Source organism: Perissodus microlepis, chromosome 6, assembly GCF_051167445.1.
Source record: "Perissodus microlepis isolate ML-2025 ecotype Zambia chromosome 6, ASM5116744v1, whole genome shotgun sequence".
NCBI classification, from domain to species: domain Eukaryota; kingdom Metazoa; phylum Chordata; class Actinopteri; order Cichliformes; family Cichlidae; genus Perissodus; species Perissodus microlepis.
The window spans coordinates 36619100-36644665 of NC_140466.1; the positions used below are offsets into that span (position 1 = coordinate 36619100).

The 25566-nt window shown below is 40.1% G+C and overlaps 2 protein-coding genes and 2 long non-coding RNA genes across 4 annotated transcripts; all 4 read left to right on the plus strand.

Moving 5' to 3' along the window:
• Nucleotides 1-8: 8 nt before the first annotated feature.
• Nucleotides 9-2714, plus strand: LOC146386122 (uncharacterized). The gene is made up of 4 exons (XR_014800548.1): nucleotides 9-625; nucleotides 1249-1317; nucleotides 1418-1595; nucleotides 1678-2714. It is a non-coding gene; the product is annotated as an uncharacterized LOC146386122 (long non-coding RNA).
• A 627-nt stretch (nucleotides 2715-3341) lies between these two features.
• Nucleotides 3342-4744, plus strand: LOC146386123 (uncharacterized). The gene is made up of 3 exons (XR_014800549.1): nucleotides 3342-3667; nucleotides 3966-4231; nucleotides 4722-4744. It is a non-coding gene; the product is annotated as an uncharacterized LOC146386123 (long non-coding RNA).
• Nucleotides 4745-5448: 704 nt separating this feature from the next.
• On the plus strand, nucleotides 5449-9025 carry LOC146386124 (ubiquitin carboxyl-terminal hydrolase 37-like). The gene is made up of 11 exons (XM_084932159.1): nucleotides 5449-5575; nucleotides 5699-5755; nucleotides 5856-5987; nucleotides 6080-6203; nucleotides 6289-6440; nucleotides 6546-6645; nucleotides 6786-6862; nucleotides 7041-7149; nucleotides 7759-7816; nucleotides 7986-8143; nucleotides 8230-9025. Exons 1-11 carry the CDS (start codon nucleotides 5529-5531, stop codon nucleotides 8233-8235), a joined length of 1020 nt encoding a protein of 339 aa, XP_084788285.1. The 5' UTR covers nucleotides 5449-5528; the 3' UTR covers nucleotides 8236-9025.
• A 7529-nt stretch (nucleotides 9026-16554) lies between these two features.
• LOC146386125 (ubiquitin carboxyl-terminal hydrolase 46-like) lies at nucleotides 16555-24199 on the plus strand. The gene is made up of 20 exons (XM_084932160.1): nucleotides 16555-16765; nucleotides 16848-16939; nucleotides 18503-18583; nucleotides 18782-18837; nucleotides 19136-19208; nucleotides 19318-19401; nucleotides 19892-19947; nucleotides 20267-20357; nucleotides 20467-20550; nucleotides 20645-20745; nucleotides 20869-20925; nucleotides 21026-21157; nucleotides 21250-21373; nucleotides 21459-21610; nucleotides 21716-21815; nucleotides 21956-22032; nucleotides 22210-22318; nucleotides 22928-22985; nucleotides 23155-23312; nucleotides 23399-24199. The coding sequence occupies exons 2-20, from the start codon at nucleotides 16904-16906 to the stop codon at nucleotides 23402-23404; spliced, it is 1635 nt and encodes a 544-aa protein (XP_084788286.1). The 5' UTR covers nucleotides 16555-16765; nucleotides 16848-16903; the 3' UTR covers nucleotides 23405-24199.
• The last annotated feature ends 1367 nt before the right edge of the window (nucleotides 24200-25566 follow it).

Here is a 25566-nt window from a genome sequence, read left to right on the forward strand (position 1 = left end):
ACCTTCGGCAACCTTATGGAGTAATAAAAGAATTTTGATTGGAGGGACATCGGTTGACTGGTTACAGTGGCGTAAAGCAGGCATCCTTAATGTATCAGATTTATTTGACTGTGGGACTAAATGTTTTTTAAGCTTTGATAAAATTGTAGAGTTATATAAGTTGCAGCGTAATCAATTCTGGAGATATGTCCAAATACATAGTTCATTATCGAAGTGGCTGGGAACCCCCTTGAGTTGTCCTGTGGGCAGCCCTGTGGAAGTCCTGCTCTCAAGATCACCCTTGGGTAAAGGTACCAACGCTAAGATTTATCACTTATTGCAAGAACGGTCAGCTGACCCTCTCCTTAAAGTTAAGGGCTACTGGGCCCAGGACATGGCATTGGACATATCTTCAGTTGAATGGGATTCATGTTTTCAAAATGTTAATACTATGTGTAAAGAAACAGGCAGTAGATTTATTCAACTTAAGATAATCCATAGGTGGCATCGAACACCGCAACAATTGTATAAATGGAACCTGGCCTCTACGGACGAATGTTGGAGATGTGATGGTCAAAATGCTTCGATTTTACATATCTTATGGAGCTGTTCGGCACTTCGGGATTGGTGGGAAAATATAATGGAGGTAATTTTCAGTGTTTTAAAAAGGAGATTTGGTATCTCACCAAAACTGTCCATACTTGGTATAACCACAGAACTTTCTGATGGAGATTTTTCCAGTTATACAAAAAGATGGATTATTTTGGCTCTTACTACGGCCAAACGGGTCCTGCTAAGACATTGGCGGAAAAAGAACCCCCCTCCCTATGAAGAGTGGCTAAAGACAATGGCTAAGTTGGCGTCTTACGAAAAAGTGACTTATGGTTTATTCGACAAATTGCCTCAATATGATTGTATTTGGTCCCCCTTTACAAGCTGGCTTTCTGTAACTTGAAGAACAGAGGAGTAATGACAGAGTGGTGGTGTGGGGATTGGTGTGCGAAGAAAGAATAGGATAACTTCCCTTTGTTTTGTTGTTGTTTTGTTTTTTGTTGTTGTTGTGTTTTGTTGTTGTTTTGTTTTTGTTTGTTTGTTTTTAAAACTATTTATTTATGTAGTTATCCTTAAGCTCTGTTATTGAAGTTTAAAATGAAATAAATAAAAATTGTTGATGATAAAAAAAAAAAGTTTAAACTTCAAAGCTCATGCATACATGCACATCCAGTGCTCAGTGTCTAATTGTGTGTTTGTGTTTTTACCTTTTCGCAGTAGCGTAGTGAAACATTTGGGCGGTGGATAAATAATGGAAAATAAAATTCAGACTACAGACGGCTTCAGGTGAGTACACGTGGTGCACAAGGACCAAAGCTCACCTTCTCAACCTGGACAAAATGAATTATTTTACACTGATACTGTAAACTTTGTGTTTGTGTGTCAGGTTTCCATACATCGGAAACAGCTGCTGCATCTGTAGTTCTGTCCATCCTGAGGAGAGTCCACACTCTACATCAGATCCTTGGCTCACCTATAATGACGCACAGGTGCTGCACACAACTGGATCTGCAGCTTGTGAGGAACAGCAGCACTCAGCCTACATCCTGTTTTACGAGATTAACGTAAGAAGACACAGCATCTCATCCTGAAGTGAGAGAATGGCACGCCAGCTGCAGCCTAATCCAATCTCTCTTCTTTTTTCAGTGCCCAGACACCCTTCAGTTTCATCATGTCATCCCTAACAATAGCTGTAGAGTTGGATGGAGGATGAAGACAGCAGAGAGCAAAAGAAACAGGTAAGAGCAGACAGGTAGTCAGAGTTAACAAAAACTTTTAAAGCCAGTGTAGCTTCTGTTTTGAACACATTTATTGATGACAATTTTACATAAATAAGCAGTGTGTTATACTGTTATCAGATGTGGAGTCTCACTAACCACTTTAATAGTGACTTGTGTCCCAAATACTGTTTATTTGTCGTAGTTACAGATAGTGAAATAAAAATGGGAAATGGTTGTTTCATAATTGTATACTCAGCTTGGTCAAGACAATAATTCGAGAACGAGGGGCAGGATTTTGAATTGATGCCATTGGTGCATCTACTAAAGTTCTGGGGTCAGTTTGAATATCAGTGACCTTGACCTCAAGTTCAAAGGTCAAGTTTTCTGAAAATGTTGTGAATGCTACAACTCTGTGACGAGACGTAAGTCTCCTAGGTCTTTAAATTTGTATATAGGTGCATCTACTAGGAAGCTGAAGGGTTGCACTGCGGGCCATCTGTAGAGGTGTAGAGTCAACAACCTGTCTCTGAACGTGGACAAAACAAAAGAGATTGTTGACTTCAGGAGAGCACAGTGGGATCACTGCCCACTTAAGATCAATGGATCCTCTGTGGAGGTCGTCAAGAAGAGGACCAGATTTCTTGGTGTCCACCTGGCGGAGAACCTCTCCTGCTCCCTCAACACCAGCTCCATAACCAAGAAGGCCCAGCAGCGTCTCTACTTCATGCAGAAGCTGAGGAAAGCCCATCTCCCACCATCCATTCTCACCACCTTTTACAGTGGGACTAACGAGAGCATCCTAAGTAGCTGCATCACTGTCTGGTATGGTAACTGCAGCGCATTGGATCGCAGTACCCTACAACGGATTGTGAGAGCAGCTGAGAAGATCATTGGAGCCCCTCTCCCCTCCTTATAACACCCGCTTGCTGGAGGACCCCACACAGCCTTCAAACACACTCTTCACCCTGCTGCCTTCTGGAAAGAGGTCCCAGAACATCCGGGCCCTCGCTATCAAACTACGGAAAAGTTTCTTCCCACAAGCCGTCAGACCCCTGAACACTCAGTGACTGCACTGGCACACGCACACCTTCACACACGTCACTACCAAGCACTTATCTGCAGTATCTCACACACACACACATACATACAGACACCAAGTTACTTTTGCACAATACTCAGCATTTTGCACATTTCCATTGTCTTGTGTCTGTATCGTCCTGTTCTGTCTAGTTTTGCACTGTTTTGTCTTGTTTATTTTTGCAGTTTATGCACACTGCACTTTATGTAGTCCTGGGTTTGTCCGTATATGTCATATATAGCACCAGGGTCTCGGAGGAACGCTGTCTCATTTCACTCTGTACAGTACCTCTGCACGTGGTTAAAATGACAATAAAAGCCACTTGACTTGACCTGTTTTTGTAGCAGTTGCTTGGAGACGAGTACCACACAGTTCAAATGAGCATACATTCCAAAATATGCAAATTAGCCCCATACATCATAATGATGATGTTTGCTGTTCAGGGTATGAACATTCTATGCTGAAAGTTTATAAATATACAACCTTTGACTGCTTGTTTTCAGTTGAACTTTTGCAAAGCTGAGGAGATTTTCGCTGCGATCGCATCAAGTCCAAAGATGTTTAAACTTCTTTTTCACAGAAAGGTAAGTTTGAAGAGACTCGCAGCACATTTCTCTGAATATTTTCTTATGGTAAACAAGCATTTTTGAAACTTTTAAGGAAGCTTCTTGGATGATTTCTGTAAAAACTGAATTTTGAATCCAAATGAAGGATTTTGTATTTTCATACCATATACTTTGTTTTATGCCATTACTGATGTTGGTTTTCTTGTTTCTAAACAGAAATCACACAAACAAAACGTGGCAGAGAAGGAAATTCCTTCTACGTCTCATCAGAGGTAAAGAAATGCGCCACTCTTTAATGCTGCTGGAGATATTTATAGCAGTGCTTTAGTTGGAGCTCTTTTATTTCCCTTTTATTGGTGTTTTGTATTTACATCTTTTTTACTACTTCTAGTCTTGTCTATAATTTATATTGATTCAGAGATTAGCGTTTGAAAATGTAGAGTGTAAATGTACAAAATACATGATTTTGTTCCATTACAGTTATTCATTTTTAGTTGCAATCTCCAGCGTGTACTTCTTGTTAAAAATTTCCACTTTGAAAAATAACATTTACACTTTTGTCCTCATCAGCATCCCGGATGCTTCTGTTGCTGAAAATGTTCAAAAGAAGAAGAGAAAATGGAGACACCTCTGCTGTTCCTCGGTTTGCTTTTACACAAAACATATGAAATGCACATTCTCTTTAAATTGCACTTGTTAATTTAAAGTGACTTTACTTTTTTAATAAACGTATGTTTGTTCGTCCTCTGCAGCAAACTGACAGCGATGCAGAGGCAGAGAGCAACACTGTGAAGACACAAAAAAAGTCTCGCTGGTTTCTTTTTAAATTCTGGAAGGTATGTTTTATGGAAAGAGTCACTGTCATCAAGCATTTACTCATCACAGTTAAATGAGAAGAATTAAGAGCAATTTAGCACACAGCTATGTCCTCAAATTAAGTTCAAAGATGTTTAAACGTTTTTTTTTCACAGAAAGGTAAGTTCGAAGAGACTTGCAGGATGTTTCTCTAAATATTTTTTATGGTGAATAAGCATTTTTGAAGCTTCATGGATGATTTCTGTAAAAACTGAATTTTGATCAGAACCAAGTGAAGGATTTTGTATCTCATAGGACAAACTTTAAAACTCAATTTAAAGCATGAATAAATTGTTTTTATTTTATTTAAAGATATTCCTATATATCTGCTTCATGAGCTGACAGCTCACTAAAGTGATAAATAATATGAAATAATACCAAATTTTCTAACTGGACACTTTTCATGGAGAGACCCACTTGGTATGTTTGTTTTATGCCATTACTGATGTTGGTTTTCTTGTTTCTAAACAGAAATTACACAAACAAAACGTGGCAGAGAAGGAAATTCCTTCTACGTCTCATCAGAGGTAAAGAAATGCGCCACTCTTTAATGCTGCTGGAGATATTTATAGCAGTGCTTTAGTTGGAGCTCTTTTATTTCCCTTTTATTGGCATTTTTCTTCCACCTTGTGTATTTGCATCTTTTTTACTACTTCTAGTCTTGTCTATTATTTATATGGATGCAGAGATTAGCGTTTGAAAATGTAGAGTGTAAATGTATAAAATACATGATTTTGTTCATGTTGGTATTCCATTACAGTTATTCATTTTTATTAGCAATCTGTATTAGCAAAATGTACTCCTTCTTATAAATTTCCACAACATTTACACTTTTGTCCTCATCAGCATCCCGGATGCTTCTGTTGCTGCCACACCAGCTAACCCTGAAAATGGTCAAAAGAAGAGAAAATGGAGACACTTCTTCTGCTGTTCCTCGGTTTGCTTTTACACAAAACATATGAAATGCACATTCTCTTTAAATTGTACTTGTTAATTTTAAGTGACTTTACTTTTTTAATAACATTATGTTTGTTCGTCCTCTGCAGCAAACTGACAGCGATGCAGAGGCAGAGAGCAACACTGTGAAGACACAAAAAAGGTCTCGCTGGTCTCTTTTTAAATCCGGGAAGGTATGTTTTATGGAAAGAGTCACTGTCATCAAGCATTTAAATGAGAGCAATTAAGAGCAATGAGGCACACAGCTATGTCCTATATATATATCAGGTAAGAAGCACCACGGAAAAGATCCCAGCAGACCTGAGTTGGGACACTTGGATTATGGAGCTTCTGGACCAAGAGAGTGGATGGGAGCATGTGTTTAACAGGTAAGAGAAAGACGTCCTCCAAAATGTTTCAACTTCAAAGCTCATGCATACATGCACATACACTGCTCAGCATCCTGACATCTTTCCTAATTTTGTGTTCGTGTTTTTACCTTTTTGGAGCAGTGTAGCATGCGGTGGAAAAATAATAGAAAGTCAAACTGAGACTACAGACTGCTTCGGGTGAGTACACGTGGTGCACAAAGACCAAAGCTCACTTTGTCAAAGTGGAGAAAATGAATTCTTTTACACTGATACTGTAAACGTTGTGCGTGTGTGTCAGGTTTCCAAACATCGGAAACACCTGCTACATGAACTCCTGCCTGCAGAGCCTCCTCAACATTGAGGAGTTCATAAGAGACATCGGGCGTCAGGAGGTTTTGTGGAGCACAGATCCAGAAGCTCAGCTCTTAAGGTGCGCTACGTCAACCTTCTACTTTCTTCAAAAACCTGAAGAACAAAGAGATCTAACAGCAGAAATGTCTGTTTACCCTTTCCTTTCTACAGAAGGCTCATTGATGTCAGGGACTGTCATGAGTCAACAGATTATGGCCTTAAAGATCACCACCTAAGAGCTTTTAAGAAGGCATTCAGCAATCAAGCTCCTGAATACACCGGCAGTGCACAGAAAGTGCGTCAGCTATTTGGACATTTCGTTTTTTGCTTTACCTTCTGATTTTGATGTACTGTTTTAAATCTCTCTGCTTTTCTTTCAGGACGCTCATGAATTCCTAACATTGTTCCTCAATGAGGTCAAAAGGCTCGCACCTCACCTGGAGAGGAACGCAGCTCTCCTGGGCCAAAGTTATACCTGCCCAGTAGAAGACCATCACATTTTTAAAATGGAAAACATGAGGACATGCAAGAGGTAAGCCTGTCTTTCAGAAACGCAGAGCTGGTTGCAATATTTTCATATACCTCTTTTCCACCTACCTGATCTTTACTTTAACTACGTTACTCCTGAAATGTGTAGCTGCGGTCACCAATCATCACAGCAAGAGGAATTCACCAGCTTGTCTCTTGACCTGGTTCCAGAGGGGTCCGTTATAAACATGTTAGAGACATACTTGAAGGTAAGATCACAAATTCCAATAGAGTTGTAGTGTCAGCGATCTTAACACACCTTTTTTGTTAGTGTTTGTGTGTATGTGTGTGTGCATATGTTGAGATTTCTTTCTACCATAAAGCCTGTTTTCTCTGTGCTGTTGTTCAGGAACAAGAAATAGAATTTCGCTGTGATTGTGGAGGGACGGCCTCAGAACTGAAGTCGTCTTTTGATACACTGCCAAGGTGAGTAAGGTCACATCAGAATTGATCGACTGACCAGGTTTCCAAACTGTGGCGCATCAAATATCAGAGTTTTTCGAGACAATACTTGAGCAGTCGTTTTCTCCCATCTTCTGTTTGTGTTTGACACTCATTCTTCTTATTTTCTACCTTGTTTGTGTGTTTTTTTCTTTTCTGCCAGAGTTCTGATCTTGCATCTGAAGAGGTTTGGCTTTACACAAACCTACAAGATTCAGAAGGTGGATGACCCCGTCAGGCTGCAGAGGGACTTGGTGGTGCCATCCAATCAGGTAAAAACAGACTGCAGAACGTCTCAGGCTACGTCCACACTAGCCCGGATAGATTTGAAAACTCCGTGTCCACACTAGCGTTTTCAGTCATTTTCAAATAGTTGTGCGTCTGCATTGAAACGGCCGAAAACGCTTACGTTCCAGTCCTGCGCATGCGCAAAAGTGAGTGAGAATTACAGAATTTGAAGAAAAGCTATCCGGAGCATGTACAAACTGATATTAATCTTTTTTAGGGCTGTCAAAGTTGAGAGCAATCAAAACAACTGCTGTATAATGCACTCGGCTATCTTTGTTTAATTGCTCACATGACTGCATCACATGACTAAAATGCGTCATCGTTTTAGAAAGTCTGCGTTTTCGAGTGTCCACACTGCGACGGGACAGCTCCGTTTTCAAATGTATGCGTTTTCGAGAGCGTTTTCAAGATGCTGTGTTTTTCCTTGAGGAAAACGCCGTCTCAGTGTGGACGGGAGGTCAAAGCGGAGAGAAAACGATGTGTTTTCAAACGAAAACGCATTCGTGTGGACGTAGCCTCAGCAAATCAGCTTAATTATGGCACTGATGTGAGACTTTATGAAACTAACACTCTTTGGATTTGTTCCTTCTCAGGGTGGTGGCTGTTACAGTCTTGTCAGCATCATCAGTCATTATGGAGGCACAGAGTCAGGTAAAACAGCAGACTTGTTACAAACAGAAAATGAAAACTTGCTACTTTTCAGTGAAGGACTCACACACAAAAGCTTTTGATGTTCTAAGAAGCACTAAGTCAAAATCACTGTTTGCTTGAATCAGTTGACTTCCAGAAGTTGGATTCATTTGTCTTAATGTGATTTCAGGACACTACATCTGTAGTTCTGTCCATCCTGAGGAGAGTCAGCACTCGACATCAGATCGCTGGCTCACCTATAATGACGCACAGGTGCTGCACACAACTGGATCTGCAGCTTGTGAGGAACAGCAGCACTCGGCCTACATCCTGTTTTACAAGAGAAACGTAAGAAGACACAGCATCTCATCCTGAAGTGAGAGAATTTTTAAATGTCCTGTTACCTTGTTAACCAGTTTTGTCTTCATTCTCAGTTCTGAAACAGGAAATGGAAGGAAGGAAGGAAGTTAAGGTCATCATCATGCTGAGAAGGAAAAGCAGTCGTCCCAGCCCACCATCGCACACTGGAGGACAAGTACTGGTAAGTATTGCCCTCAGGAGGAAGGGTCCTCCCAGAGAGCCTGGTTCCTCCCAAGATTTCTTCCTCCAGGAGGGAGTTTTTTCTTGCCACCGTCGCCCCACATTCACTGGTCTCATCAGCAGGGACATTTTTAACATCCTAAGACCTGAACTCTTTCATGGCATGCATTTTTAATTTCTCTGTGCCATTTGGGTTGATTGGGACCTGATCGATGTAAAAACAAAGACATCAGATTCGGACTATCTTTTTTTTGTTTCTCAAAACAATGAGATCCACATATGAGGACGTTCATTTTAAATTTCGATTGAACAGTGGCAGTGTAATGTCCTCCCTCATAAGTGGATATCAGGTTTTTGAAGAGCAAAATTTTGTATTTTGGTCTAGACAACCCAAAATGTTATGTCCACATATGTGGACACCAGGTCCTAGGAGGTTAAAACAAAATCTACTAGTAGTGCACCACTACTAGAGATCGTCCTTTTCTGGACCAGTGTTTGGCTTGCTCTCTGGGAACAACAAATTAGTGCTGTCAGCGTTAACGTCATTTTAACTAATGACGTTAACGCTGACATCACTAATTTGTTGTTATTATTATTAATATTATTATTAATTTATTTGTAAAATAAATTAAATTAAAAAATAAAGAAATTATTTAATTCTTTATTTTTTTTGTTTTATTAAAATCAAAATAACAACAAAAACAAAAATAACTAATAAAAAAATATTAAAAGTATTCAGCAGTGTTTTGTGAAATTTGTAATGAGCCTTAGTTAAGTTGATGTCACAGAAGTTTCTGAATCATTTAGATTGTTCAACAAACTGATTCACTCAGGTAAAGATGGTAAGCTGGAGCAATGGTACCCTTGGAGTTCAGTTTAAGTTTTCAGACAAATATTCCCTCGATCAGTTGCAGCTTCTGCTTTTAAATAAATGATTTAGCTGCAAATGTTTAGCTGCAGGTAGCAAAGTCCAAAAGTGACAACATTTCCACTGCAGTCTCTCCAGAAATGGCTTATAAAATTTTGACCAAATTAGACATTTATCCTTGGATCAATTAAAGGGTGAAAATCTTTAATTGTACCTTTTATAACATTTTAACAAGTTACTGTCTCCTGCTGCATGTTTCCTGTTTTGGCTGAACTTCATCAGCTCAAAAAACTCACCGTGCTGTGGTGTACTAAATGACCTCATGTACAGGACACACTGAAGGCAGGTTTGCAACGTTTAATCAACAAAGTCAAGATCAGTTAACAACAGCTGAACTAAAGACTTTCTTTTTCTCATCGATAAAATGAGGTCCATGCCAATGCGCTCAAATGGGACCTCCATTAATGGTGAGGGGCATAAAGGCGCTTTTTGAATGACCAGCTGGTTCACCAGCTGACACCACTGGACGCACACCATCGGCGCACATCCAAACATGCAAAAAATGCAAGATGGTGGTGCGCACAGATACAGCGGCTCTATGCTCTCGACACACTGAACATGGTCTGTCCCTACTCGTTACAACATGTGGAAATGTCAGTGCTATGTCAGGGCGCACTATTTGACTCTCAGCTCTCATCATTTGATCAAAGGGCCAGTTGCATAATGCCATTATCTTCTGTGTAGCGAATTGCTGGAACGGGCAACCCAAACGCCACGTGTCCCTGTTGGTGGTGTGTGCAGGCCTACATACTGTCCTATTGAGCTACTAAACCCCGACCAATCAGTTTTCAGATTTAAGGGGTATGATGGCCGTCAGCTAACCGCAGCTGTTACTCTTTGCATTTTCCCCCGATATTTCTTTTCCACCAGTACTATGGGGTATTTGTGAATATCCATGACTGACCCGGCCAGTTGGTCTTTGGACAGGGTCACGGCAGTTTCAAGGTTAAAAAAAAAATCCCTTTCACTGACAGACTGAAGGAAAGCTCCTCAAAAATGGAGGGTCTTCAAGCTCCTCAGTGGCAGGAAAAGGTTTCCCGGACCCAGTGTTGTATATTTGTTTCCCAAAAGATTGAAATAGTGGAGAGAAATCAGGTTCTGAAACCATCCAGAAGACAAAGTCTCCAACTGGTTTGTGGAAGTCCAGTTTCTCCAAATTAATCAGCGGGTGAAATGTCTCTTCATGGATGGTTTTGATTCTGTTGTTGTTCACGAACTAAGCCCTCAAAGCAGCATATGAAAGAAAGTCATCTTTCATTGTTGTCTCCAGCGTGTTAAAAGAGAGATCGAGCTCAGTGATGAGTTTTGAAGCGGCTGCAGGGACTTCTCGAAGGTTTTGGCTCAAACGGTCGCAGGATGTTGTTCACAGTGGTGACACTGTTGACTGGTGATTGACAAGCACTGAGATACTAACATGACAAACACAAGAAACATCATGACTTATTCTCCTGAGTGCCTGCAAAACACAAAATCAAACTCAAAGCTTTTCTCTCAGGTGCTGGTGTGGCACAATCTAATGATAAGAAAGGTCATGCTAACAGCTTTTGGAGCACAGCTGCACAAAATAACAGCTTTTGGAGCACAAAATGCATTACAGGCAAACCCAGTACCCAAACATGTTAACAAGGATAAAGAAAAAATCTGAAACAAAAGCAGGTAGTGTGGTGATTTATGTTGTGAGGATGCTTTCACTCCCATCAAAGTCACCCAGTGTTGAGAACCCAAATGAGCCCAAAAACCTCAAGTGGCTGCAACCAACAGCGAACGTCAAGAAGTGGATACTTGCATGTTGAGCCAGAAACATGCAGAAAACCCAAAAGAGGCAAGACGGCACATCTTGGTCCCACTCAGGCAGTACGAACACCTGGAAAGAGGAGCCCACAGTTCAGACCCAAGGTCACTGGTAAGGACACCAGCCAGCCAGTTATAAGTCTAGTTTTAATTTTCATTTTAGTTAGTGTTATGGCCATTCTAGGGGTGGCCAGACCATAATATAAGGGTGATCCACCCCTGTCTGACCCCAAGCAGCACATCACACAACCAGTACAATTTTGATGGTGATTTATTTACAGTGATTGAATTCTAACAAAGGAAAGGAGCGAACTATAGCTTCGGGGTGGACCCCAAAACAACAAACAAAAGGGACCGTATCTAAAGGATGTACAAAACTTATTTATGAAAAGAATAAAACCAAATGACAATGTCTTATCTCCCTAACTAACAAAAACATGAGAAAAGGGTAATCAAATAAAAAGGCAGTCCACCCCTACATGCTCCTGTATAAAGAAACAGGTAACACAAAGCCTGCCGGTTGAGGTCCATGGCGGTGTCATCTTATATGTTGTCTCCAGGTCATGAGCCAATCTGTATGGGCCGTCCCATGGATGCACCAATCACGGAAAGGCACCTGCACACTCAGATTTACATATGAGACAACATTACAACAACAGTCGTAACATTAACTAAAAATGTTTTTCACCATCTCGTTTTAACTTCTGGTTTAGCTTCAGCTAACTAAAACTAAATGGGCCTTGGAAATAATCACATCTTAATAGAGTGAACCATAGACTGTATAAAAGATAGGACCATTGCAACTTTACTGCAGCACTTCACCCTTTCACATAGTCCCAGCTCTTCTCTGTCATGTTTTATGGTTCTGCAAATGTCTTCAGTTGGTGAAAGGTCTGGACTGCTGGTGTCTTGTTGTGCTTGCTATGCATCCCTGACTCGTTTCTTCTTTCTGCATCAAGTAAGGAATGTAGTGAAAGTTCCCAAGAGGTTAAAAACACCACTGAAAACATGCCATCAGACCTGAGTTGGGACACTTGGATTATGGAGCTTCTGGACCAAGAGAGTGGATGGGAGCATGTGTTTAACAAGTAAGAGTATAACGTCCCCCAAAATGTCCCTAACTAACAAAAACATGAGAAAAGGGTAATCAAATAAAAAGGCAGTCCACCCCTACATGCTCCTGTATAAAGAAACAGGTAACACAAAGCCTGCTGGTTGAGGTCCATGGCGGTGTCATCTTATATGTTGTCTCCAGGTCAAGGAGACAACATATAAGATGGATAGACAGACAGATTTCAAAATAGCCAGCTGGAATGTTAAGGGGTTGAATAACGGGATTAAGAGGAAGAAAATGTTAACATATCTAAAGTTATCAAGAGTTGATATAGCCTTTATTCAAGAAATGCACATGTGCAAGTCAGAAGCCTTAAAACTTAAATGTTCCTTGGTAGGTAAAGTCTTTTCCAGTCCTGGAACTGGTAAAAGTAGGGGAGTGTCGGTTCTGATTCATAAAGCAGTTAGCTTTACTGAAACAAAATTAATAACAGATAAGGAAGGTAGATTTATATTGGTTTATGGACAGCTACTGGACACACCAATAATTTTATGCAATATCTATGCACCTAATGCGGACATACTCGCCTTTTTTCATAACCTGTCACAGTATCTTTTGGAATTAGAAGGTGCACAAATAGTGGTAGGAGGAGATTTTAATCAAATACTGGATCAAGACCTAGATAGATCACTTCCTAGGAGAGGCACAGAGAGTAGATCTGTAGTTGCCATAAGGCAGATGACCTCAGATTTAGGTCTGAATGATATTTGGCGGACAATGCATCCAGAAGGCAGGGAATATTCCTTTTACTCTCCGCCTCATAATGTTTATACTAGAATCGACTACTTTCTTATTTCTGAAGCCTTAGTGAATAACTCTATAGATTCAAGTGTTGGTAATATAGTAATCTCGGACCATGTGCCAATTTTTCTAGGTCTTGGAAATATTTTACAGATTCCTCAAAGCCGCAGATGGCATTTAAATGTGTCCTTAATTAAAGACTCTGGGTTTATTAAATTGATAAGAGATGAAATACAATTTTACAAACAGACAAATAAGCGAGAGGACACTACATTGGCTACTTGGTGGGATGCTATGAAGGCATACTTAAGGGGGAGGATAATTTCTTACGCTTCCTTTAAAAAGAAGGCAGCTAACAAGAATATCATTACGTTAGAGGCCAAATTAAAGGCACTTGAGGCAGTACATTCCCATACAAAAGACAGAGTTACGTTGAATAAAATCGTTAAAGTTAAATATAAGTTGAATGTACTGTACAACAGAAAGGCAGAATACGCTTTATTTCGCATTAATCAAGCATATTGGGAAATGGGAGAAAAGCCGAGTCGTTTATTAGCATACCGTCTTAAACAGAAAGACGGTATGAACCATATCCCAGGCATACGACAATCAGATGGGGTTATTTCAACTTCTATTAGACATATAAATGATGGATTCAGGGCCTTTTACAATAATCTTTATTCTACACAAGGGAGTTTAGATGAACAGAAATTCGAAGCATTCTTTACTGATTTAAACCTGCCACAGCTTTCTACTACTGACCAGCAGATTATAGATGCTCCAATTACAGTGGAGGAGATTACCCGTGCAATTAACAGTATGCCACTTAATAAAGCTCCAGGATTAGATGGGTTACCATTGGATTTCTATAGAGCATTTGAGGATATGTTAAGTCCCCTGTTGCTCGATGTTTATAATGAGGCGTTCAAAGTAGGCTCATTACCTCAGTCAATGCACTCTGGACTTATAACATTTATTCTTAAAACTGGGAAAGACCCTTTAGACCCAAGTGGTTACCGCCCCATATCTTTGCTGAATTCTGACCAAAAAATCTTGGCAAAGGTCTTAGCGGGTCGATTAAAAGTAGTAATGGTGAAAATAATTCATGCAGACCAATCTGGTTTTGTTCCAAACCGCTATGGTTCAGATAATATTAGGCGGTTGGTTAATTTGCAAAATTATGTATATGATTCAGTATATCCAACAGTGGCCCTATCGCTGGATGCTGCAAAAGCTTTTGATTGTGTTGAGTGGGATTATCTGTTTAAGACATTATAAAAGTTTGGTTTTGGTGACAATTTTATTAGGTGGATAAAGATATTATATGATTCGCCTTCAGCGCGAGTATTGACGAATGGGCTCATATCAGACCTATTCCTTTTACAGAGATCCACAAGACAGGGTTGTCCCCTTAGCCCCGGTCTTTTTGTAATTGCTATAGAGCCTTTGGCACAAAAACTGAGAAATATTGTAAATATATTTGAAATTTCGATGGGTAATAGTCAACATAAGCTTCTATTATATGCAGATGATATGTTGTTACTCATGACCCAGCCTGGGAAGTCAATTCCAGCCCTATTAGAATGTATAGAAAGCTTTACGCTGCTTTCAGGGTATCGCGTCAACTGGGATAAATCAGAGGCAATGCCTAAGTCAGGACACTGCCCCCATACTTTATTTAAACAGTGGGAGTTTCGGTGGTCCGTGAATGGTTTGAGGTATTTGGGGATACAAATTACCTCGGATTACACTAAGATGGTTTGAGCAAATATGGAGCCAATGTTTGAAAGAATAAAAATGGAATTTGGTAGATGGTCCAGAGTACGTCTCACAATATGGGGTAAAATTAGTTGTATTAAGATGATGACTGCACCCATGATCTTTTATATTTTATCTAATATTCCATTACACATTCCAGATAAGTATTTCAAAGATCTAGACTTTTTAATCCGGCAGTTTCTTTGGGGTAGCTCACCGCATCGTTTAAGTATTAAGAAACTTCAAGCGAGTGCAAAACAAGGAGGTTTTTCATTGCCTAATTTCCAATGGTATTATTGGGTGATGAACGTGAAACAACTTAGAGCTTGGTTACCTACTGCACCAGTTAAACCCATCTGGTCCCATATAGAGACGGAGGTTAATGGCGGTATTTCTCCTTGGAGGGAGCTGTTTGATACCAGTCATAAAACTACCCATCCTATAATTGCAAAGACATTGTGGTTTAAATTACACAGGGCAGGTCGCTGGGACTTTATTAAATTACCTTCGGCAACCTTATGGAGTAATAAAAGAATTTTGATTGGAGGGACATCGGTTGACTGGTTACAGTGGCGTAAAGCAGGCATCCTTAATGTATCAGATTTATTTGACTGTGGGACTAAATGTTTTTTAAGCTTTGATAAAATTGTAGAGTTATATAAGTTGCAGCGTAATCAATTCTGGAGATATGTCCAAATACATAGTTCATTATCGAAGTGGCTGGGAACCCCCTTGAGTTGTCCTGTGGGCAGCCCTGTGGAAGTCCTGCTCTCAAGATCACCCTTGGGTAAAGGTACCAACGCTAAGATTTATCACTTATTGCAAGAACGGTCAGCTGACCCTCTCCTTAAAGTTAAGGGCTACTGGGCCCAGGACATGGCATTGGACATATCTTCAGTTGAATGGGATTCATGTTTTCAAAATGTTAATACTATGTGTAAAGAAACAGGCAGTAGATTTATTCAACTTAAGATAATCCATAGGTGGCATCGAACACCGCAACAATTGTATAAATGGAACCTGGCCTCTACGGACGAATGTTGGAGATGTGATGGTCAAAATGCTTCGATTTTACATATCTTATGGAGCTGTTCGGCACTTCGGGATTGGTGGGAAAATATAATGGAGGTAATTTTCAGTGTTTTAAAAAGGAGATTTGGTATCTCACCAAAACTGTCCATACTTGGTATAACCACAGAACTTTCTGATGGAGATTTTTCCAGTTATACAAAAAGATGGATTATTTTGGCTCTTACTACGGCCAAACGGGTCCTGCTAAGACATTGGCGGAAAAAGAACCCCCCTCCCTATGAAGAGTGGCTAAAGACAATGGCTAAGTTGGCGTCTTACGAAAAAGTGACTTATGGTTTATTCGACAAATTGCCTCAATATGATTGTATTTGGTCCCCCTTTACAAGCTGGCTTTCTGTAACTTGAAGAACAGAGGAGTAATGACAGAGTGGTGGTGTGGGGATTGGTGTGCGAAGAAAGAATAGGATAACTTCCCTTTGTTTTGTTGTTGTTTTGTTTTTTGTTGTTGTTGTGTTTTGTTGTTGTTTTGTTTTTGTTTGTTTGTTTTTAAAACTATTTATTTATGTAGTTATCCTTAAGCTCTGTTATTGAAGTTTAAAATGAAATAAATAAAAATTGTTGATGATAAAAAAAAAAAGTTTAAACTTCAAAGCTCATGCATACATGCACATCCAGTGCTCAGTGTCTAATTGTGTGTTTGTGTTTTTACCTTTTCGCAGTAGCGTAGTGAAACATTTGGGCGGTGGATAAATAATGGAAAATAAAATTCAGACTACAGACAGCTTCAGGTGAGTACACGTGGTGCACAAGGACCAAAGCTCACCTTCTCAACCTGGACAAAATGAATTATTTTACACTGATACTGTAAACTTTGTGTTTGTGTGTCAGGTTTCCATACATCGGAAACAGCTGCTGCATCTGTAGTTCTGTCCATCCTGAGGAGAGTCCACACTCTACATCAGATCCTTGGCTCACCTATAATGACGCACAGGTGCTGCACACAACTGGATCTGCAGCTTGTGAGGAACAGCAGCACTCAGCCTACATCCTGTTTTACGAGATTAACGTAAGAAGACACAGCATCTCATCCTGAAGTGAGAGAATGGCACGCCAGCTGCAGCCTAATCCAATCTCTCTTCTTTTTTCAGTGCCCAGACACCCTTCAGTTTCATCATGTCATCCCTAACAATAGCTGTAGAGTTGGATGGAGGATGAAGACAGCAGAGAGCAAAAGAAACAGGTAAGAGCAGACAGGTAGTCAGAGTTAACAAAAACTTTTAAAGCCAGTGTAGCTTCTGTTTTGAACACATTTATTGATGACAATTTTACATAAATAAGCAGTGTGTTATACTGTTATCAGATGTGGAGTCTCACTAACCACTTTAATAGTGACTTGTGTCCCAAATACTGTTTATTTGTCGTAGTTACAGATAGTGAAATAAAAATGGGAAATGGTTGTTTCATAATTGTATACTCAGCTTGGTCAAGACAATAATTCGAGAACGAGGGGCAGGATTTTGAATTGATGCCATTGGTGCATCTACTAAAGTTCTGGGGTCAGTTTGAATATCAGTGACCTTGACCTCAAGTTCAAAGGTCAAGTTTTCTGAAAATGTTGTGAATGCTACAACTCTGTGACGAGACGTAAGTCTCCTAGGTCTTTAAATTTGTATATAGGTGCATCTACTAGGAAGCTGAAGGGTTGCACTGCGGGCCATCTGTAGAGGTGTAGAGTCAACAACCTGTCTCTGAACGTGGACAAAACAAAAGAGATTGTTGACTTCAGGAGAGCACAGTGGGATCACTGCCCACTTAAGATCAATGGATCCTCTGTGGAGGTCGTCAAGAAGAGGACCAGATTTCTTGGTGTCCACCTGGCGGAGAACCTCTCCTGCTCCCTCAACACCAGCTCCATAACCAAGAAGGCCCAGCAGCGTCTCTACTTCATGCAGAAGCTGAGGAAAGCCCATCTCCCACCATCCATTCTCACCACCTTTTACAGTGGGACTAACGAGAGCATCCTAAGTAGCTGCATCACTGTCTGGTATGGTAACTGCAGCGCATTGGATCGCAGTACCCTACAACGGATTGTGAGAGCAGCTGAGAAGATCATTGGAGCCCCTCTCCCCTCCTTATAACACCCGCTTGCTGGAGGACCCCACACAGCCTTCAAACACACTCTTCACCCTGCTGCCTTCTGGAAAGAGGTCCCAGAACATCCGGGCCCTCGCTATCAAACTACGGAAAAGTTTCTTCCCACAAGCCGTCAGACCCCTGAACACTCAGTGACTGCACTGGCACACGCACACCTTCACACACGTCACTACCAAGCACTTATCTGCAGTATCTCACACACACACACATACATACAGACACCAAGTTACTTTTGCACAATACTCAGCATTTTGCACATTTCCATTGTCTTGTGTCTGTATCGTCCTGTTCTGTCTAGTTTTGCACTGTTTTGTCTTGTTTATTTTTGCAGTTTATGCACACTGCACTTTATGTAGTCCTGGGTTTGTCCGTATATGTCATATATAGCACCAGGGTCTCGGAGGAACGCTGTCTCATTTCACTCTGTACAGTACCTCTGCACGTGGTTAAAATGACAATAAAAGCCACTTGACTTGACCTGTTTTTGTAGCAGTTGCTTGGAGACGAGTACCACACAGTTCAAATGAGCATACATTCCAAAATATGCAAATTAGCCCCATACATCATAATGATGATGTTTGCTGTTCAGGGTATGAACATTCTATGCTGAAAGTTTATAAATATACAACCTTTGACTGCTTGTTTTCAGTTGAACTTTTGCAAAGCTGAGGAGATTTTCGCTGCGATCGCATCAAGTCCAAAGATGTTTAAACTTCTTTTTCACAGAAAGGTAAGTTTGAAGAGACTCGCAGCACATTTCTCTGAATATTTTCTTATGGTAAACAAGCATTTTTGAAACTTTTAAGGAAGCTTCTTGGATGATTTCTGTAAAAACTGAATTTTGAATCCAAATGAAGGATTTTGTATTTTCATACCATATACTTTGTTTTATGCCATTACTGATGTTGGTTTTCTTGTTTCTAAACAGAAATCACACAAACAAAACGTGGCAGAGAAGGAAATTCCTTCTACGTCTCATCAGAGGTAAAGAAATGCGCCACTCTTTAATGCTGCTGGAGATATTTATAGCAGTGCTTTAGTTGGAGCTCTTTTATTTCCCTTTTATTGGTGTTTTGTATTTACATCTTTTTTACTACTTCTAGTCTTGTCTATAATTTATATTGATTCAGAGATTAGCGTTTGAAAATGTAGAGTGTAAATGTACAAAATACATGATTTTGTTCCATTACAGTTATTCATTTTTATTTGCAATCTCCAGCATGTACTTCTTGTTAAAAATTTCCACTTTGAAAAATAACATTTACACTTTTGTCCTCATCAGCATCCCGGATGCTTCTGTTGCTGAAAATGTTCAAAAGAAGAAGAGAAAATGGAGACACCTCTGCTGTTCCTCGGTTTGCTTTTACACAAAACATATGAAATGCACATTCTCTTTAAATTGCACTTGTTAATTTAAAGTGACTTTACTTTTTTAATAAACGTATGTTTGTTCGTCCTCTGCAGCAAACTGACAGCGATGCAGAGGCAGAGAGCAACACTGTGAAGACACAAAAAAAGTCTCGCTGGTTTCTTTTTAAATTCTGGAAGGTATGTTTTATGGAAAGAGTCACTGTCATCAAGCATTTACTCATCACAGTTAAATGAGAAGAATTAAGAGCAATTTAGCACACAGCTATGTCCTCAAATTAAGTTCAAAGATGTTTAAACGTTTTTTTTTCACAGAAAGGTAAGTTCGAAGAGACTTGCAGGATGTTTCTCTAAATATTTTTTATGGTGAATAAGCATTTTTGAAGCTTCATGGATGATTTCTGTAAAAACTGAATTTTGATCAGAACCAAATGAAGGATTTTGTATCTCATAGGACAAACTTTAAAACTCAATTTAAAGCATGAATAAATTGTTTTTATTTTATTTAAAGATATTCCTATATATCTGCTTCATGAGCTGACAGCTCACTAAAGTGATAAATAATATGAAATAATACCAAATTTTCTAACTGGACACTTTTCATGGAGAGACCCACTTGGTATGTTTGTTTTATGCCATTACTGATGTTGGTTTTCTTGTTTCTAAACAGAAATTACACAAACAAAACGTGGCAGAGAAGGAAATTCCTTCTACGTCTCATCAGAGGTAAAGAAATGCGCCACTCTTTAATGCTGCTGGAGATATTTATAGCAGTGCTTTAGTTGGAGCTCTTTTATTTCCCTTTTATTGGCATTTTTCTTCCACCTTGTGTATTTGCATCTTTTTTACTACTTCTAGTCTTGTCTATTATTTATATGGATGCAGAGATTAGCGTTTGAAAATGTAGAGTGCAAATGTATAAAATACATGATTTTGTTCATGTTGGTATTCCATTACAGTTATTCATTTTTATTAGCAATCTGTATTAGCAAAATGTACTCCTTCTTATAAATTTCCACAACATTTACACTTTTGTCCTCATCAGCATCCCGGATGCTTCTGTTGCTGCCACACCAGCTAACCCTGAAAATGGTCAAAAGAAGAGAAAATGGAGACACTTCTTCTGCTGTTCCTCGGTTTGCTTTTACACAAAACATATGAAATGCACATTCTCTTTAAATTGTACTTGTTAATTTTAAGTGACTTTACTTTTTTAATAACATTATGTTTGTTCGTCCTCTGCAGCAAACTGACAGCGATGCAGAGGCAGAGAGCAACACTGTGAAGACACAAAAAAGGTCTCGCTGGTCTCTTTTTAAATCTGGGAAGGTATGTTTTATGGAAAGAGTCACTGTCATCAAGCATTTAAATGAGAGCAATTAAGAGCAATGAGGCACACAGCTATGTCCTATATATATATCAGGTAAGAAGCACCACGGAAAAGATCCCAGCAGACCTGAGTTGGGACACTTGGATTATGGAGCTTCTGGACCAAGAGAGTGGGTGGGAGCATGTGTTTAACAGGTAAGAGAAAGACGTCCTCCAAAATGTTTCAACTTCAAAGCTCATGCATACATGCACATACACTGCTCAGCATCCTGACATCTTTCCTAATTTTGTGTTCGTGTTTTTACCTTTTTGGAGCAGTGTAGCATGCGGTGGAAAAATAATAGAAAGTCAAACTGAGACTACAGACTGCTTCGGGTGAGTACACGTGGTGCACAAAGACCAAAGCTCACTTTGTCAAAGTGGAGAAAATGAATTCTTTTACACTGATACTGTAAACGTTGTGCGTGTGTGTCAGGTTTCCAAACATCGGAAACACCTGCTACATGAACTCCTGCCTGCAGAGCCTCCTCAACATTGAGGAGTTCATAAGAGACATCGGGCGTCAGGAGGTTTTGTGGAGCACAGATCCAGAAGCTCAGCTCTTAAGGTGCGCTACGTCAACCTTCTACTTTCTTCAAAAACCTGAAGAACAAAGAGATCTAACAGCAGAAATGTCTGTTTACCCTTTCCTTTCTACAGAAGGCTCATTGATGTCAGGGACTGTCATGAGTCAACAGATTATGGCCTTAAAGATCACCACCTAAGAGCTTTTAAGAAGGCATTCAGCAATCAAGCTCCTGAATACACCGGCAGTGCACAGAAAGTGCGTCAGCTATTTGGACATTTCGTTTTTTGCTTTACCTTCTGATTTTGGTGTACTGTTTTAAATCTCTCTGCTTTTCTTTCAGGACGCTCATGAATTCCTAACATTGTTCCTCAATGAGGTCAAAAGGCTCGCACCTCACCTGGAGAGGAACGCAGCTCTGCTGGGCCAAAGTTATACCTGCCCAGTAGAAGACCATCACATTTTTAAAATGGAAAACATGAGGACATGCAAGAGGTAAGCCTGTCTTTCAGAAACGCAGAGCTGGTTGCAATATTTTCATATACCTCTTTTCCACCTACCTGATCTTTACTTTAACTACGTTACTCCTGAAATGTGTAGCTGCGGTCACCAATCATCACAGCAAGAGGAATTCACCAGCTTGTCTCTTGACCTGGTTCCAGAGGGGTCCGTTATAAACATGTTAGAGACATACTTGAAGGTAAGATCACAAATTCCAATAGAGTTGTAGTGTCAGCGATCTTAACACACCTTTTTTGTTAGTGTTTGTGTGTATGTGTGTGTGCATATGTTGAGATTTCTTTCTACCATAAAGCCTGTTTTCTCTGTGCTGTTGTTCAGGAACAAGAAATAGAATTTCGCTGTGATTGTGGAGGGACGGCCTCAGAACTGAAGTCGTCTTTTGATACACTGCCAAGGTGAGTAAGGTCACATCAGAATTGATCGACTGACCAGGTTTCCAAACTGTGGCGCATCAAATATCAGAGTTTTTCGAGACAATACTTGAGCAGTCGTTTTCTCCCATCTTCTGTTTGTGTTTGACACTCATTCTTCTTATTTTCTACCTTGTTTGTGTTTTTTTTCTTTTCTGCCAGAGTTCTGATCTTGCATCTGAAGAGGTTTGGCTTTACACAAACCTACAAGATTCAGAAGGTGGATGACCCCGTCAGGCTGCAGAGGGACTTGGTGGTGCCATCCAATCAGGTAAAAACAGACTGCAGAACGTCTCAGGCTACGTCCACACTAGCCCGGATAGATTTGAAAACTCCGTGTCCACACTAGCGTTTTCAGTCATTTTCAAATAGTTGTGCGTCTGCATTGAAACGGCCGAAAACGCTTACGTTCCAGTCCTGCGCATGCGCAAAAGTGAGTGAGAATTACAGAATTTGAAGAAAAGCTATCCGGAGCATGTACAAACTGATATTAATCTTTTTTAGGGCTGTCAAAGTTGAGAGCAATCAAAACAACTGCTGTATAATGCACTCGGCTATCTTTGTTTAATTGCTCACATGACTGCATCACATGACTAAAATGCGTCATCGTTTTAGAAAGTCTGCGTTTTCGAGTGTCCACACTGCGACGGGACAGCTCCGTTTTCAAATGTATGCGTTTTCGAGAGCGTTTTCAAGATGCTGTGTTTTTCCTTGAGGAAAACGCCGTCTCAGTGTGGACGGGAGGTCAAAGCGGAGAGAAAACGATGTGTTTTCAAACGAAAACGCATTCGTGTGGACGTAGCCTCAGCAAATCAGCTTAATTATGGCACTGATGTGAGACTTTATGAAACTAACACTCTTTGGATTTGTTCCTTCTCAGGGTGGTGGCTGTTACAGTCTTGTCAGCATCATCAGTCATTATGGAGGCACAGAGTCAGGTAAAACAACAGACTTGTTACAAACAGAAAATGAAAACTTGCTACTTTTCAGTGAAGGACTCACACACAAAAGCTTTTGATGTTCTAAGAAGCACTAAGTCAAAATCACTGTTTGCTTGAATCAGTTGACTTCCAGAAGTTGGATTCATTTGTCTTAATGTGATTTCAGGACACTACATCTGTAGTTCTGTCCATCCTGAGGAGAGTCAGCACTCGACATCAGATCGCTGGCTCACCTATAATGACGCACAGGTGCTGCACACAACTGGATCTGCAGCTTGTGAGGAACAGCAGCACTCGGCCTACATCCTGTTTTACAAGAGAAACGTAAGAAGACACAGCATCTCATCCTGAAGTGAGAGAATTTTTAAATGTCCTGTTACCTTGTTAACCAGTTTTGTCTTCATTCTCAGTTCTGAAACAGGAAATGGAAGGAAGGAAGGAAGTTAAGGTCATCATCATGCTGAGAAGGAAAAGCAGTCGTCCCAGCCCACCATCGCACACTGGAGGACAAGTACTGGTAAGTATTGCCCTCAGGAGGAAGGGTCCTCCCAGAGAGCCTGGTTCCTCCCAAGATTTCTTCCTCCAGGAGGGAGTTTTTTCTTGCCACCGTCGCCCCACATTCACTGGTCTCATCAGCAGGGACATTTTTAACATCCTAAGACCTGAACTCTTTCATGGCATGCATTTTTAATTTCTCTGTGCCATTTGGGTTGATTGGGACCTGATCGATGTAAAAACAAAGACATCAGATTCGGACTATCTTTTTTTTGTTTCTCAAAACAATGAGATCCACATATGAGGACGTTCATTTTAAATTTCGATTGAACAGTGGCAGTGTAATGTCCTCCCTCATAAGTGGATATCAGGTTTTTGAAGAGCAAAATTTTGTATTTTGGTCTAGACAACCCAAAATGTTATGTCCACATATGTGGACACCAGGTCCTAGGAGGTTAAAACAAAATCTACTAGTAGTGCACCACTACTAGAGATCGTCCTTTTCTGGACCAGTGTTTGGCTTGCTCTCTGGGAACAACAAATTAGTGCTGTCAGCGTTAACGTCATTTTAACTAATGACGTTAACGCTGACATCACTAATTTGTTGTTATTATTATTAATATTATTATTAATTTATTTGTAAAATAAATTAAATTAAAAAATAAAGAAATTATTTAATTCTTTATTTTTTTTGTTTTATTAAAATCAAAATAACAACAAAAACAAAAATAACTAATAAAAAAATATTAAAAGTATTCAGCAGTGTTTTGTGAAATTTGTAATGAGCCTTAGTTAAGTTGATGTCACAGAAGTTTCTGAATCATTTAGATTGTTCAACAAACTGATTCACTCAGGTAAAGATGGTAAGCTGGAGCAATGGTACCCTTGGAGTTCAGTTTAAGTTTTCAGACAAATATTCCCTCGATCAGTTGCAGCTTCTGCTTTTAAATAAATGATTTAGCTGCAAATGTTTAGCTGCAGGTAGCAAAGTCCAAAAGTGACAACATTTCCACTGCAGTCTCTCCAGAAATGGCTTATAAAATTTTGACCAAATTAGACATTTATCCTTGGATCAATTAAAGGGTGAAAATCTTTAATTGTACCTTTTATAACATTTTAACAAGTTACTGTCTCCTGCTGCATGTTTCCTGTTTTGGCTGAACTTCATCAGCTCAAAAAACTCACCGTGCTGTGGTGTACTAAATGACCTCATGTACAGGACACACTGAAGGCAGGTTTGCAACGTTTAATCAACAAAGTCAAGATCAGTTAACAACAGCTGAACTAAAGACTTTCTTTTTCTCATCGATAAAATGAGGTCCATGCCAATGCGCTCAAATGGGACCTCCATTAATGGTGAGGGGCATAAAGGCGCTTTTTGAATGACCAGCTGGTTCACCAGCTGACACCACTGGACGCACACCATCGGCGCACATCCAAACATGCAAAAAATGCAAGATGGTGGTGCGCACAGATACAGCGGCTCTATGCTCTCGACACACTGAACATGGTCTGTCCCTACTCGTTACAACATGTGGAAATGTCAGTGCTATGTCAGGGCGCACTATTTGACTCTCAGCTCTCATCATTTGATCAAAGGGCCAGTTGCATAATGCCATTATCTTCTGTGCAGCGAATTGCTGGAACGGGCAACCCAAACGCCACGTGTCCCTGTTGGTGGTGTGTGCAGGCCTACATACTGTCCTATTGAGCTACTAAACCCCGACCAATCAGTTTTCAGATTTAAGGGGTATGATGGCCGTCAGCTAACCGCAGCTGTTACTCTTTGCATTTTCCCCCGATATTTCTTTTCCACCAGTACTATGGGGTATTTGTGAATATCCATGACTGACCCGGCCAGTTGGTCTTTGGACAGGGTCACGGCAGTTTCAAGGTTAAAAAAAAAATCCCTTTCACTGACAGACTGAAGGAAAGCTCCTCAAAAATGGAGGGTCTTCAAGCTCCTCAGTGGCAGGAAAAGGTTTCCCGGACACAGTGTTGTATATTTGTTTCCCAAAAGATTGAAATAGTGGAGAGAAATCAGGTTCTGAAACCATCCAGAAGACAAAGTCTCCAACTGGTT

Coding starts and splice junctions, on each gene's coding strand:
- LOC146386124 (XM_084932159.1), top strand. CDS start 5,529: ATGGAGCTTCTGGACCAAGAGAGTGGATGGGAGCATGTGTTTAACAG. Junction 6,441..6,545: donor AACATGAGGACATGCAAGAG/GTAAGCCTGTCT, acceptor TGAAATGTGTAG/CTGCGGTCACCAATCATCAC. Junction 7,817..7,985: donor TTATGGAGGCACAGAGTCAG/GTAAAACAGCAG, acceptor ATGTGATTTCAG/GACACTACATCTGTAGTTCT.
- LOC146386125 (XM_084932160.1), top strand. CDS start 16,904: ATGGAGGATGAAGACAGCAGAGAGCAAAAGAAACAG. Junction 20,746..20,868: donor TGGGAGCATGTGTTTAACAG/GTAAGAGAAAGA, acceptor TTTTTGGAGCAG/TGTAGCATGCGGTGGAAAAA. Junction 20,926..21,025: donor GAGACTACAGACTGCTTCGG/GTGAGTACACGT, acceptor CGTGTGTGTCAG/GTTTCCAAACATCGGAAACA.